The following is a 14,614-nucleotide window of genomic DNA, read 5'->3' as shown; positions in this document are numbered from 1 at the left end:
TTATCACCTCATCAAAGCAGCTGGCTAATCCTGTTAAGGCTGACCAATCAGAAGAGGTCACTAGCAGGCTGGATTTTGGCTTACAGAAAAGAAAGTCTAATAACTTCTTTTTTGTATTATTTACGATAAATTCAACCATGGCAAGTTGTTGGATTTATCATTACCAATCTTTTCAGTATTTTCAGGACACATTTAGCTCATTCCTAGTAATATTTATGTTTATGTGAAATATTCCCGTTTTATCCTATGGAGCTAAGTGTCTACCACTGGGAAATTGAAATGGGCACTTTTTCCCCTCACCAGGTCATATAAATATCTTTTAAAATGTCACTGCTGATACATACATGGCACCCCACCCCTGGGTCACCTAGGGGAGAACTTAGGGGTGACTTAAATGTAAAGCAATAAGGTAGATTATCATTTTGGAAGTACCTTTTAATTCCACAATTGAATTAGTTTTACTTTTTAAAAACAGTCTGCAAGGCAGGGCTGCCTTTAAAGGTGACAGCAGGCAACACAGCAGTCCACACTCCAGGGCAGGAAATCTACTTGGCCTCTGAACATCCCAGCTGTATAATATACTAGGTACTTATAGGTGGTTAGAATCCCCCTTGCCCTATTATTTACTAGGACTTCCAGGGGTCTGTCATTGCCAATTGTAATTGTATCACATTACATATACCTTTTGGTCAGAGCGCTGGCCCTGGTTAGCAGAGCCCGAGGCACAGTCCGGGTCAGTTACCACCATTATCAGTCAGATAAAAGGTGGGTGAACATGCTAAAAGGGTGATTCTCTCACAGCTGCTATTCATGTATTAGAATAGTGCTTCTTCAGTATCCTCTAAGGTGTGTTTTTATTGTATTGTATCAGATATTCAGTCATCTGTTATGACATTAGGGTGGGTTTTCATAATTCTATTCCTTATACGTTCTCGAAGGTAGTGTGACCTAAACCATAACATTCAGTTTTTGTAAGTTGCTATCTCTATTAGTTCACATACATTGAACTGCTGGCTGCATTTGAAGGTCCATTGTTTATTCAGCCTCCATTATACATTTATGGTTTAAATGCCGCTCTTGTCCTTCTAAAACGAATGCAGATTTTTGTGCCTGCATCCTTAAGAGCATTCTTTTTCTTCATACACTAAAAACATGGAATTGAAAATGTAAGTACTGCACTTCAGTTGTTTCCAATTTAAATGTATTCTAGTTTATTGCTTTCATAAGTGGACCTTCTATATAGAAATCTGTCTATTTCTGATTCAGCCAGATACTGCACTAGACATCTTAGAGGGACTGTTAAGATTTGATTGCCACGTGAGTGACAGTGATGCTTGGCTTCCCTATTCCAGTTACTGAAAAGCAAATGCACAGACTGGAGGAAAAGGTGTTTGTGGGCTGTTAAAAATATATATATATATACATATATATATGTTCAATGGCATGTGTAGCTGCAGATACACATGCTGTGCATATCCCGCCATCTAGTGTTGGGCTCGGAGTGTTACAAGTTGTTTTTCTTTGAAGAAGTCTTTTCGAGTCACGAGATCGAGGGACTCCTCCCCTTTCGGCTCCATTGCGCATGGGCGTCGACTCCATCTTAGATTGTTTTCTTTCCGCCATCGGGTTCGGACGTGTTCCTCTTCGCTCCGTGTTTCGGTTCGGAAAGTTATTTAAATCTCGGAAAATTTGACGGTATTGTTTGCGTTCGGTATCGGGTTAGTTAAGGCAGATCGACACCGAAATTTGAAAAGCTCCGGTGGGCCTTCGGGGTTTCGATTCCCCGGCGGGGCCTGGTCGGCCCGACCACGTGCGTCTTCAAGGCTAATGGAACGGACCCCATTCCGCTTCTGCCCCGAATGCCACAACAAGTATCCTTACACAGATCAGCATTTGGTCTGTAATATGTGTTTGTCTCCCGAACACAAAGCGGATACCTTCGAGGCCTGTCGAGCGTTTTGGTCGAGAAAAACGCTAAGGGACCGGAGAGCAAGAAGACTTCAAATGGCGTCGGCGCCATCAGGACACCAAGACTTGGAGGAAGAAGAAACCTTCTCCATTGCTGACTCGGACGAGGCCGAAACCAAACAGACGCCGAAAACCGTGAGTAAAACACCCCTGGCCAAAACTCACGGAAAAAACATTAAAGCCCAGGGGACGCCACCGCCGACAGGCCATGGCTTAACCCGAAAATTAGGTGACCGTCCATCAGCACCGAAAAAGGGCACACATGTGTCGAAGTCATCCGATTCCGGTCGAGATACGGGCACAGAACAGACTCTGCACCGAGACACCGGGTCAGAGCAATCTCGACATCGAGATACCGGCACTGAGACGAGTCGGCATGAGATATCGGAACACCGAAAGCCAAAAAAGTGTCTTCGGAGCCAAAAAAGACGGTTGAAAAAGTTTTGATACCAAAACATCCGGCTTCGGAGCCGAAACTAAGTTCCTACACTGAGGAACAAGGCCTGTCCTCACAAATGCAAGGACACAAATTCGGACAAGAGCTCGAAGCAGGGGAGCCAGATTACACACAGAGAAGGCTCCACATTCAAAAGGAGACAGGTAAAATAAGAACTCTCCCTCCTATCCGAATGAAAAGGAAACTTGCTTTCCAGGATAAAGACAAACAACCACAGGCAAAGGTGGCAAAACAAGTAACTCCGCCACCATCACCACATCGCTCACCACAACCATCACCAATGGCTACCCCACCGATGATGCAGTCTCCAACGCACACAGGGATGAGCCAAGATGACCCTGATGCATGGGATCTTTATGATGAGCCTGTATCAGACAACAGTCCCGACTGTTATCCAGCAAGACCATCACCACCTGAAGACAGTACTGATTACACCCAGGTGGTGTCCAGAGCAGCCGCTTTTCACAATGTCACCCTGCAAGAAGAACCAATTGAAGATGACTTTTTGTTTAATACTCTGTCGTCCACACTTAGTCAGTACCGGAGTCTTCCCATGTTACCAGGAATGTTGAAACACGCAAAGCAAGTATTTCAAGAGCCTGTGAAAGGCAGGGCCATCACTCCTAGGGTGGAGAAAAAGTACAAGCCTCCCCCAACAGACCCTGTGTACATCACGCAGCAATTGACACCTGACTCAGTGGTAGTAGGTACAGCTCGCAAAAGGGCGAATTCACATACCTCTGGAGATGCACCACCACCCGACAAGGAATGTCGCAAGTTCGGCGCAGCAGGGAAAAGAGTTGCATCACAAGCAGCCAATCAATGGCGCATTGCCAATTCACAGGCATTGCTATCGAGATATGATAGAGCTCATTGGGACGAAATGCAACACTTCATAGAACATCTACCCAAAGAGTTCCAAAAGCGTGCACAACAAGTGGTGGAAGAGGGACAAAGTATCTCTAATAACCAGATACGGTCGGCAATGGATGCAGCAGACACAGCTGCAAGAACTGTAAATACAGGGGTCACCATACGGAGACACGCACGGCTACGCCCCTCAGGATTCAAGCCCGAAATACAACAGGCGTGCTTAATATGCCTTTTAACGGACAGCAGTTGTTTGGGCCGGAAGTGGACACTGCTATCGAGAAACTTAAAAAGGACACAGATACGGCCAAGGCCATGGGCGTGCTCTACTCCCCACAGGGCAGAGGCACATTTCGGAAAACACAATTTAGAGGGGGGTTTTGGGGCCAAAGCACAGAACCCTCAACCTCACAAACCAGAGCCAGTATCAGAGAGGACGTTTTCGGGGACAATACAGAGGTGGACAGTTTCCTAAGACTAGAGGAAAGTTCCAAAGTCCCAAGACCCCTCAAAATAAACAGTGACTTCAGTGTCACAAATCCCCAACACATAACACCAGTGGGGGGGAGACTAACAGATTTTTACCAAAACTGGGAGGAGATAACAACAGACACGTGGGTCCTAGCCATTATCGAACATGGTTATTGCATAGAATTCCTACGATTTCCACCAAATGTGCCACCAAGAACACACAACATGTCCAAACAACACATGGATCTATTACAGCTGAAGGTCCAAGCGTTGTTGCTAAAAGATGCAATAGAACTAGTACCCAATCATCAGAAAGGAACAGGTGTTTACTCCCAGTACTTTCTCATACCCAAAAAAGACAAAACTCCAAGACCCATCTTAGATCTCAGAACACTAAGGGGGTTATCACAACTTTGGAGGAGGTGTTAATCCGTCCCAAAAGTGACAGTAAAGTGACAGATCTACCACCAGCTGTATTACGAGTCCATTATATCCTATGGAACTTGTAATACGGCTGGTGGATCCGTCACTTTACCGTCACTTTTGGGACGGATTAACATCTCCTCCAAAGTTGTAATAACCCCCTTAATCTTTACATCAAATCGGATCACTTTCACATGGTGACACTTCAAGACGTAATCCCCTTGCTCAAACAACAAGACTACATGACAACATTAGACCTCAAGGATGCGTATTTCCATATACCCATACATCCTTCCCACAGAAAATACTTAAGGTTTGTAATCCAAGGGGTACATTACCAATTCAAAGTGTTGCCATTCGGAATAACAACAGCGCCAAGAGTCTTTACAAAATGCCTTGCCGTAGTGGCAGCCCATATCAGAAGACAGCAAATACATGTGTTCCCGTATCTGGAAGATTGGTTAATCAAAACCAATACGGAAGAACAGTGTTCTCAACACACAAAATACGTCATAGAAACCCTTCACAAACTAGGGTTCTCACTCAACTACCAAAAATCACACCTACTGCTGTGTCAAATACAACAGTACTTGGGAGCAACAATCAACACAAAAGAAGGGATTGCCACTCCAAGTCCACAAAGGGTACAGGCATTCCAAAACGTAATACAGGTCATGCACCCAAACCAAAGGTTCCAGGTAAAATTAGTGATGAAACTACTAGGCATGATGTCCTCATGCATAGCCATTGTCCCAAACGCAAGATTACACATGTGGCCCTTACAACAGTGCCTAGCATCACAATGGTCACAAGCACAGGGTCAACTTCAAGATCTAGTGTTGACAGACCGCCAAACATACACCTCGCTTCAATGGTGGAATACTATAAATTTAAACCAAGGGCGGCCTTTCCAAGACCCAGTGCCTCAATACGTGATCACAACAGATGCTTCCATGGTAGGGTGGGGAGCACACCTCAACCAACACAGCATCCAGGGACAATGGGACACTCAACAGAAACAACTTCATATAAAACTACTAGCAGTATTTCTAGCGTTGAAAGCATTTCAACTACTAATAGTCCACAAACACATTCTTGTCAAAACAGACAACATGACAACAATGTATTATCTGAACAAACAGGGAGGGACACACTCGACACAATTGTGTCTCTTAGCACAAAAGATATGGCATTGGGCGATTCACAACCACATTCGCCTAATAGCGCAATACATACCAGGAATTCAAAACCAGTTAGCCGACAATCTCTCTCGGGATCACCAACAGATCCACGAATGGGAAATTCATCCCCAGATACTACAAACTTACTTCCAAAGATGGGGAACACCGCAAATAGACCTATTTGCAACAAAAGAAAATGCAAAATGCCAAAACTTCACATCCAGGTACCCACAGCCTCACTCTCAAGGCAATGCGTTATGGATGAGTTGGTCAGGGATATTTGCATACGCTTTTCCCCCTCTCCCACTCCTTCCGTATCTGGTAAACAAATTGAGTCAAAACAAACTCAAACTAATACTGATAGCACCAACTTGGGCATGACAACCTTGGTACACAACACTACTAGACATGTCAGTAGTGCCTCATAACAAACTGCCAAACAGACCAGATGTGTTAACTCAACACAAACAACAGATCAGACACCCAAATCCAGCATCGCTCAGTCTAGCAATTTGGCTCCTGAAATCTTAGAATTCGGACATCTAGACCTTACACAAGAATGCATGGAGGTCATAAAACAGCCTAGGAAACCAACTACAAGACATTGCTACGCAAATAAGTGGAAAAGATTTGTTTATTACTGCCATAATAATCAAATCCAACCATTGCATGCATCTGCAAAAAACATTGTAAGCTACCTACTACACTTACAGAAGTCCAAGTTAGCTTTTTCATCCATTAAAATACATTTAACAGCAATTTCGACTTATCTGCAAATTACACATTCAACTTCATTATTCAGAATCCCAGTCATAAAAGCATTTATGGAGGGTCTGAAAAGGATTATTCCACCAAGAACACCACCAGTTCCTTCGTGGAACCTCAACATCGTATTAACACGACTCATGGGTCCACCATTTGAATCCATGCACTCCTGTGAAATACAGTACTTAACATGGAAAGTAGCCTTTCTAATAGTGATCACATCTCTCAGAAGAGTAAGTGAAATGCAAGCCTTTACCATACAAGAACCCTTTATACAGATACACAAACATAAAGTAGTTCTACGCACAAATCCTAAATTCTTACCTAAAGTCATATCACCGTTCCACTTAAATCAAACAGTGGAACTCCCAGTGTTCTTCCCAGAACCAGACTCTGTAGCTGAGAGAGCATTACATACATTAGACATCAAAAGGGCACTAATGTACTACATTGATAGAACCAAACAAATTTGCAAATCAATTGTTTGTTGCTTTCCAAAAACCTCAGACAGGGAATCCAATATCCAAACAAGGCATTGCCAGATGGATAGTTAAATGTATTCAAACTTGTTATATAAAAGCAAAAAGAGAACTGCCTATTACACCAAAGGCGCACACTCCACTAGAAAGAAGGGTGCCACCATGGCCTTTCTAGGAAACATACCAATGACTGAAATCTGTAAGGCAGCCACATGGTCTACGCCTCATACATTTACTAAACATTACTGCATGGATGTGTTAACAACACAGCAAGCCACAGTAGGACAAGCAGTATTAAGGACATTATTTCAAACAACTTCAACTCCTACAGGCTAAACCACCGCTTTTGGGGAGATAACTGCTTACTAGTCTATGCACAGCATGTGTATCTGCAGCTACACATGCCATTGAACGGAAAATGTCACTTACCCAGTGTACATCTGTTCGTGGCATGAGACGCTGCAGATTCACATGCGCCCTCCCACCTCCCCGGGAGCCTGTAGCCGTTTTAAATTGACAGAAATTAAACTTGTACATTTGTAAATTTGTAAATATATCACTTTTAGTCACATAATGTACATACATACTTACTCCATTGCATGGGCACTATTACTATATACACAACTCCTACCTCACCCTCTGCAGGGAAAACAATCTAAGATGGAGTTGACGCCCATGCGCAATGGAGCCGAAAGGGGAGGAGTCCCTCGATCTCGTGACTCAAAGACTTCTTCAAAGAAAAACAACTTGTAACACTCCGAGCCCAACACTAGATGGCGGGATATGCACAGCATGTGAATCTGCAGCGTCCCATGCCACGAACAGATGTACACTGGGTAAGTGACATTTTCCATATATATCAGGTGCTGCCAGGTTTCCATTCGATAACTGTATGTTCACCTGACTAATGCCTAATTTAATTCTCCTCTCCCATGATCCACCTCATCTCCAAACCTACTAGGTTGATCTGGCAATTTCAGAGTGAAAGTTAGCGAGGACAAGATAAATCTTGTATTAAAAAAAACATAGCTTTTTCAAAATAAAGCTTCCATTCAAAATCCAAATAATTTTTTTAATTTCCCGCCAAACAGGAGCAAACACCAGTTCTCTCCCAGTTGGCAGAAGCTTCAAAAATGCTCCAGGCTGGTGGAAGCGGACTTTAAATCTGAAATCTGGGAACAGGCTAGGGCTGTGGGGACTTTGGATCTCCCCCTGCAGCCCCAAACGACAGTGTGGTGGGTTCCCTGGGTGAGCACCATGGCACCCAACTTTTGTTGAGCCGGGTCCTGGGGAATAGGGTCCAGGGGGCTAAACCTGCCTGGGGGGTGGGTTTGTAGGGTGGCAAGTGGACCCCTCCCCCTTAAAATGGTGCCAGGCACTAGAGTTGAAATTCCCACTTGCAGCCACACCTGTTGCCATCCTGGAACCAAAATATGGATGTCTCCTGCTGAATGAATAATCTTGGAAGCATAGAAACATTTAGGAATGAAATAAATTAAACAGGCCAGTAGACACACAAACAACTGAACATGTGCCATAGTGCAAGTCAGGACTACAATAGTTGAGATTAATGGGTGACCAGCCCTTTTACTATAATGGAGCCATGCACACTAAGTGCTGTTTTGCTGCTGAAGCCTGGAGAAACGGATTTGATCAGTGTTGAAGCAAGAGATTAAGACAGTACATCATGAGAGACCTGTCCCATGGGCAAGTACGCCACCCTAACGAAGAGAATGAGGTTGTGGGAAACTCAGACAGCTCACGCCATGTACTGGCAGCCACCAAGGAGATGTGACTCCTTGTCCCAGAGCAGAGCCCTGTCGAGCTTCCCAGGCAGCAGCCTGGTAGAAAGACAGCACATCAGAAAAGCTTTACGATGACAGCTGTACTGCAAACTCAGCACTGGATGCCAAAACAAAGAGATGGCCCAGTAGAGAGATGAGAAAACTACCACACAGCAATGAAGCACCGTCCTGGGAACCTGTAAAACATGGACCACACACCTTGGAGGCGAGGCACTGTCCCAGCAGCGAGGCACTGCACTGAGAACTTATCAAGAGAGCAGGCACAGGAGTGAGCAACTACAACCTTGCTCTGAATCGTATACAGGGGATCGTGAATGACTGCTGCACCACAAAAGAATGATGGTGGGGAAAAAAAACAGTCAATTGCTGCAAGGAGCGAGTCCACGTTTCACAAAGTGTAATTGACTTTGAAAGGTGCCAAACGGATTAACTCTCAATATTGGCAGAGGCTGTGTGGTGCTGAGGCACTTGTGCAGAGAGTTGGAGTCTAAGGCAACGAGAGAAACGGGCACGAAGAGGCTCAGTAAACATAAAGCGTGGGCGTCAGTACATATTGGTTCAGCATTGCTAAAGGAAGCTGTTCACCACTGACTGTAAATCCTAAATGTGGACCGAGTTTGCTGGTGAGAGAAACTCTAAATGAACACACCCCAGCGTGGCCACAAGCTGAGACTGGCCACAGTACCCACAGGTAGATCAGCAGTTACCAGAAGACCATGGTTGTATTGATGAGGCGGGTGAGTGTTTGGGTACAATGTCCATCTGCCAGGAATGCCATAGGAATAACAGTTCAAACTGTCTGGCATTGTGAAATCAAGTACTTTGTGTCCTGGATGAGAACGAGATAACTCTATACTGATACCCCCAGGTCACATGTCATTAGGGGGCCATAGATTTGGGGAGAATAGCAGTGAACTCAGCAGCCCAGCTACTCCAATGTGTGGCTCTACATCCACTCTACCACCCCTGCGCCACCCAATAAGAACTCTTCCATAAACAATATGCAGAATACTAACTCTGGTTTCTTATTTATCCACATTGGATGATTCTTGGAAAATGTGTTTTGTCTCGCTTTGCCTCAGTCCCTTTATTTGCCAAAATTGAGAGCTCTTAGAAACTGTCTAAGTCAGTGGTTCCAAACCTGTGGTCCAGGGACCCCTGGGGGTCCGCAAAGCCTCCTCAGGGGGGCCACAACTGCTTAGAAAATTCAGTAATATTAACAGACTAGGTACCCAGCTTTCAGTAATGACTCAGTGGCTGGGGGGTCTTCGGATTCCAATAATGATTCAGTGGGGGTCCATGGGTTACAGTATTGATAAATTTGAAAGTCAAAAGGTTGGGAACCACTGGTCTACGTTATTATAGAAATTCACATTTACATGAATATTGTTATAGGTAAGTGTATCCAAATTCCAGGAATCTTCTTAAGCGGACAGAAACACGAGTTCTAGTCCGAAAGAAAGTCTGCAACATGTGGACTACCTGTATACAATACAGCGTTATAATCCATGTTGTCTTTACTCCTTAGGCAAACATGGAAGCATCGCCTTGGCTGAGTGCAGCTGACAACTCTGTTGCATGTGGAAGAAGTCAGAACGTAGAAGGCAATCCTTTGATGTCCGACCTGCTCAATGATGTGCCCTTCACTTTAGCGCCACATGTCCTAGAAATGCACCACGCCTACAACAGCTTTCCTGATAAAATCCTCACTGCTTGCATTAATGACAATTTATCAAGATTTTTGTATGATTTCACCCTGGAGAATTCCGTGCTGTGTGAACCATGATGTGGCATGTATCTCTGGTTTGTCCAGCATTCTTAAAGCACCTTCTACATTGAAAAATGTGTGGGACACAAGCAATTGATCTGTCCTTCTCGTGTTTCTTGTATTATGTTGAAATGTATATGTGCCCTTCTATTTGTAAGCCTGAGCTGTTATATTGAGAGTGCTGGTGCAAATGTAAAATATTATTAAAGCCTTAATTGTGCCTTGTGAATAATTAGAAATCGAAAAGTTTGGAGGATTCCATTGGCACGGAGGCTTCAGCCTCAAACACGCCCTTAATTCTTTTCATTTGCAAAACCACTAAGTGGGGACTAGCTGACTGTGTGCAATATCTAAACAAAAAAGAAATAAAGGCCACAACCTTATTTTTGTGTTTTTTTCTCGGTGTATGTTGTACCAATACCACTAGTCCTGAAGTACTCCAAATGTATTTAAATAGAATACAACCTGTGACATTGTCCTCTCTCCAAGCCAAGCATAAGACTGTCTCTTTCACGATCAATTAGGGTTTGGTTATCCAGAAAGATACTTATTAGGGTTCCCTTGTTTTTTCTTAAACATTTCTGCGGCCTTTAATGTTAAATTCACTGAACGAGTGCATGATTATGTGTTATTCCTATTTATTACCCTTAATGTTTTACATATAGATTCAACTTGATGCTGCAGCTGTATGTCAGTTATCCCACAAAACTATTTCTTGTACACAAAAATATTGTGCCGTTCTCAATTATATTGTCTCAAGGCCTCCGGTTTCCCTTAGTGAAGTTGTGTTTTTTGCTTCTGTTCACTTATTTGGCATTTCCCCATGCTGTACGCCTTTGAGGTGAATCCTTGCGTGGGGTAACTTGGCCGTGCAGGTTCTTCAGCATCGCATCATCTACACCTTATTTCGTAATCTGCCACGTTTTCCTTTAAAACACCTTTTTAAATAAATGCATGCCTTAATGGTCAGTTTGTCTACTTTTACAAAATTAGATTTTTTTTCTAATGTGCATTTGTCAACAAATGCTTGTTATGTTAGGCTCATTATCTCAAAGGCTTTGGAAAGTCTGCAGCTGAGTAAAGAAGTTGGTTTGGTGATGGACCAAATCATGGCATGTTTACACGAAATCACAATTGTCAACATACCGATTTCCTATGATTGCATAAAAAAGCAAAGCGGCACCCCTGACTCCCATTCCTTGGGATTCTCAAGAAAATTAATAAATTGTATTTGTATAGTGCTTACTACCCCTGACAAGACATCAAAGTGCTTTACAGCGAGAAGCACGTTACCCGGGAGCCTAAAGTTAGTGGTAAATCCATTAGTTATTTGGGTTAGTTTTGCTTGTTCATTCCATGCATTCAGTCCAGTTTCTTTGTGGTACATTGTTGACATAGATGTGATTATTATAGGCTATGTGAGACACAATTGCTATCTGGAATTACTAGATATTGGTATGGTTTCCATAGAGCTTTAAGGCAGATAAGCATGGGATTTTAGAGTAACTTGTATACAGAAGAGGCAGACAGAAAAATAAAAAGAAGCAGAGGTCAACATAAGTGATGGAAGGTCAATTTTTCATGCAAGATTTTAAGGATTATAACCGGTTGAAAATGTGTGCATGCAATATGTGGATATAAACCTGTTGAAAGAAACAGTCTCAAATTCTGCTCCAAAGGAATTTAGCTTACACATTACTTCTTACAGTAAAAAAAGCACATTGTTTGTTGAGACCCCTTTACTTCAAGTAGTGCTACAAATAAGAGCCTCTTTTTATATACCCACTTCAGCATATTTAATACTATAAGGTATTGTTACAGTTTATGCAAATTAGATGCACCATAAACAAAATTATAAAAACATATGTTATGTACACACCCTCCAACCTAAAAATATAATGTGTTTGGGGTCATCTTCCCCTTCCAGGATCCACCTTGCCTCATAGTGACTGGTCATGCAGCTTCTAAGCATTGAAAGGTACTGACTGCACTTCTCAAGTGTTTACCATTTGTACTGCAAAAAGTTATCCTTTGGGACAGCTATAGGCATCAGAGAATGGATGCAACGGTCCCTTGGCTCATTGCATATTCTGCAAATCTGGTGCAACCCCTGTGGTTGTAATGGAATTAGTGCAATTGCAAACATGACACTGGCGCAGCTATTAGCAGTTCTAGTCCTTCTTCACCTTTATTGTTCTGTGTGAGGCAGAAACGGGACAGCTGACAGCTGACAGCTTCCCTCTTTACTACTGCAATCAGTATACGTAGGTTGCTTTGATAGAATAAAAAGGACAGAATGCCCCACTCTTTAAAAAGCTGGTGGTTCAGAGTGAGAGTTGAGTCTGGGCAGTAAGTATGGGGGGCACGAAGGACTGATTGGGCACAAAGGACACTCCAATCTTGCATTTTGGGATGTGGCAGAGGGCAACATAGTTGTGTGGATGTGAATCACAAAAACTGAGTTTGAGTGCGCAAGATATTATTTTGAAAATGTCCAAAAAACCCTTTGGAAATCGGGAAGTAATTTTGACTTAAAAAAGGGACGTTTGAGACTCTTTCCATATTGCAAATAGAAAGGGGCATAAGAGAGAGGAATTTGCCTTCTCTTTGTGAATCACAAAGGAATACATTAATGATTTATGAGTGTTATGTTATGCAGATTTGTATAGTGCACTACCATCCAGGAGGATATCCTGGCACTCGGCAGGTTAAGTCTAGGCACACCTAGGGCCCATTGGGGCTACTAGAAAGGCCAAGTCTTTGGCTTCTGGCAGAATTCAAGAAGTGAAGAGGAGGCTCTTATGTATAGCGACAGGTCGTTCCATGGTTTAGGAGCATTGTAGGAGAAGGCTAAACCTCCAGATCTGGTTTCCTGTATATGCTGGATTTATGCAGGTAAGAGACCGGATGAACGGAGGTGTTTGGAAAGCAGATGCAGTTGTTGAGTTATGCAGGGCCAGTGTTTCGTGGTGCCTTGAAACTGTGGGAGTTTGAATTGTGCTCGTTTTTGAATGGGTAGCCAGTGAAGCTTCTTCAGGAGTGGTGTGGTGTGATGTGAGTGCAGCATAGGAGGTTGAGAGTAATTCTGGCTGAAGAGTTCTGAATGGTCTGCAGTCTTCTGGTGCAGAAGACTGCGGCATACAGGGTGTTCCCATATTCCAGCTTCCTTGTAACCAGGGTGTGTAATGGTTTTCCGGGTGCTGATTGGGAGCCTTTTGAAAATCTTCCTCAGCAACGCCAGGGTATGAAAGCATGAAGCGGTGTTGGCATTGACTTAGGCAGTTATGTCAAGTTTGCTCTCAGTGATGATCCCAAAGTTGTTGACGTAGGTGGTGGGGGTGGGTGTCCGTCCTTGCACTGTTGGCCACCAGGTGAAAACCCCATGGTGATGTGCTCTTCCTGAAGATCACAGTTTTGGTTTTGTTGGTGTTCAGCTTTAGACAGTTGTTTTTCATCCAGTGGACAATGTAAGCCATGCAGGCATTGAAGTTGTCCGGAGGACTGGGTGTTATGTCAATGAAGGTAAGAATGAGTTGCATGTCATTGGCATAGGAGAGGACGTTGCTACTGTGAGAGCCAATGATGGTGGCTAGTTTAATTACAGTCACTAATATTTGTTCAGGTACCGGCCCCCGCTATGGAGTGGTAACTGATGTGCAAAGCAGAGGCTGTTGCCTTTGAGAAATGTGTTGGGAGGTATATGGGGGAGAATACAGAGGTCCAGTGGGACTATGGCATGTTCCTCCCGATGTAATTCATTCCAAGTGAACTTTTTTTATTTTTATTATAAAGCATCTCATGTGCCAGGGTTATTAAAATATTTTTTTACTTGGGATGAATATGGACAGTGGGCTATTCCTCGTTGGCCTCCAAGCATGAATTCACAGGCATTCACAGAAAGCCTACAGGCTAATACTAGTCAAATACTGTATTCGGCCATGAGCCACTAAAGTTACAAAATAAAACAGTTGGAAAGAAAGTACATTAAATCCATTAAAAAAAATACAATTTACATTAAAAAATTCATAAAAGTGTTCACTATTGGTCTGGTTACAACAAAATGATCCACAAGTGCAAACAGTAGACAACAACCTAAATGGTCCGCCATGCCTAAAGTAGAAATCATACAAAACATAACATACGTATTCTTCTACGCTAAGTGCAATCACCGATCAAGTTGAACAATTGCCAATAAAAATTAATACGCCAAGGAAATTAATTACTTTACTCAACGACTACAAGGATAAAATTCAATTAGCTTGTATTTGTCTGCCTACATATGACATGGGCTAATAGATGATGGCAGTAGCCCTCGTGCCACAGCATTGGTAAACATACAAACCAGACAGACCCGTAGGGTAACCAAAAGATAGGGTGCAAGTGCTCAGTTACAAATGGAGAGGGCCGCATTACGGCCTGACCACTCC

The 14,614-nt window shown here is 43.2% G+C and overlaps 1 protein-coding gene across 1 annotated transcript in view; it reads left to right on the top strand.

Annotated features, from left to right (window-relative positions):
• Positions 1-10,570, top strand: part of UMAD1 (UBAP1-MVB12-associated (UMA) domain containing 1) — a 119,890-nt gene extending 109,320 nt beyond the window's left edge. The window contains exon 4 of the mRNA XM_069211723.1: positions 9,948-10,570. Coding sequence (XP_069067824.1) covers positions 9,948-10,205 — 258 coding nt within the window. The 3' untranslated portion in view covers positions 10,206-10,570. The remainder of the gene's footprint in view (positions 1-9,947) is intronic.
• Positions 10,571-14,614: the final 4,044 nt, after the last annotated feature.

Source organism: Pleurodeles waltl, chromosome 10, assembly GCF_031143425.1.
Source record: "Pleurodeles waltl isolate 20211129_DDA chromosome 10, aPleWal1.hap1.20221129, whole genome shotgun sequence".
NCBI lineage: Eukaryota > Metazoa > Chordata > Amphibia > Caudata > Salamandridae > Pleurodeles > Pleurodeles waltl.
Note: the sequence above shows the minus strand (reverse complement) of the source record. Positions and strands in the feature narration are given on the sequence as shown.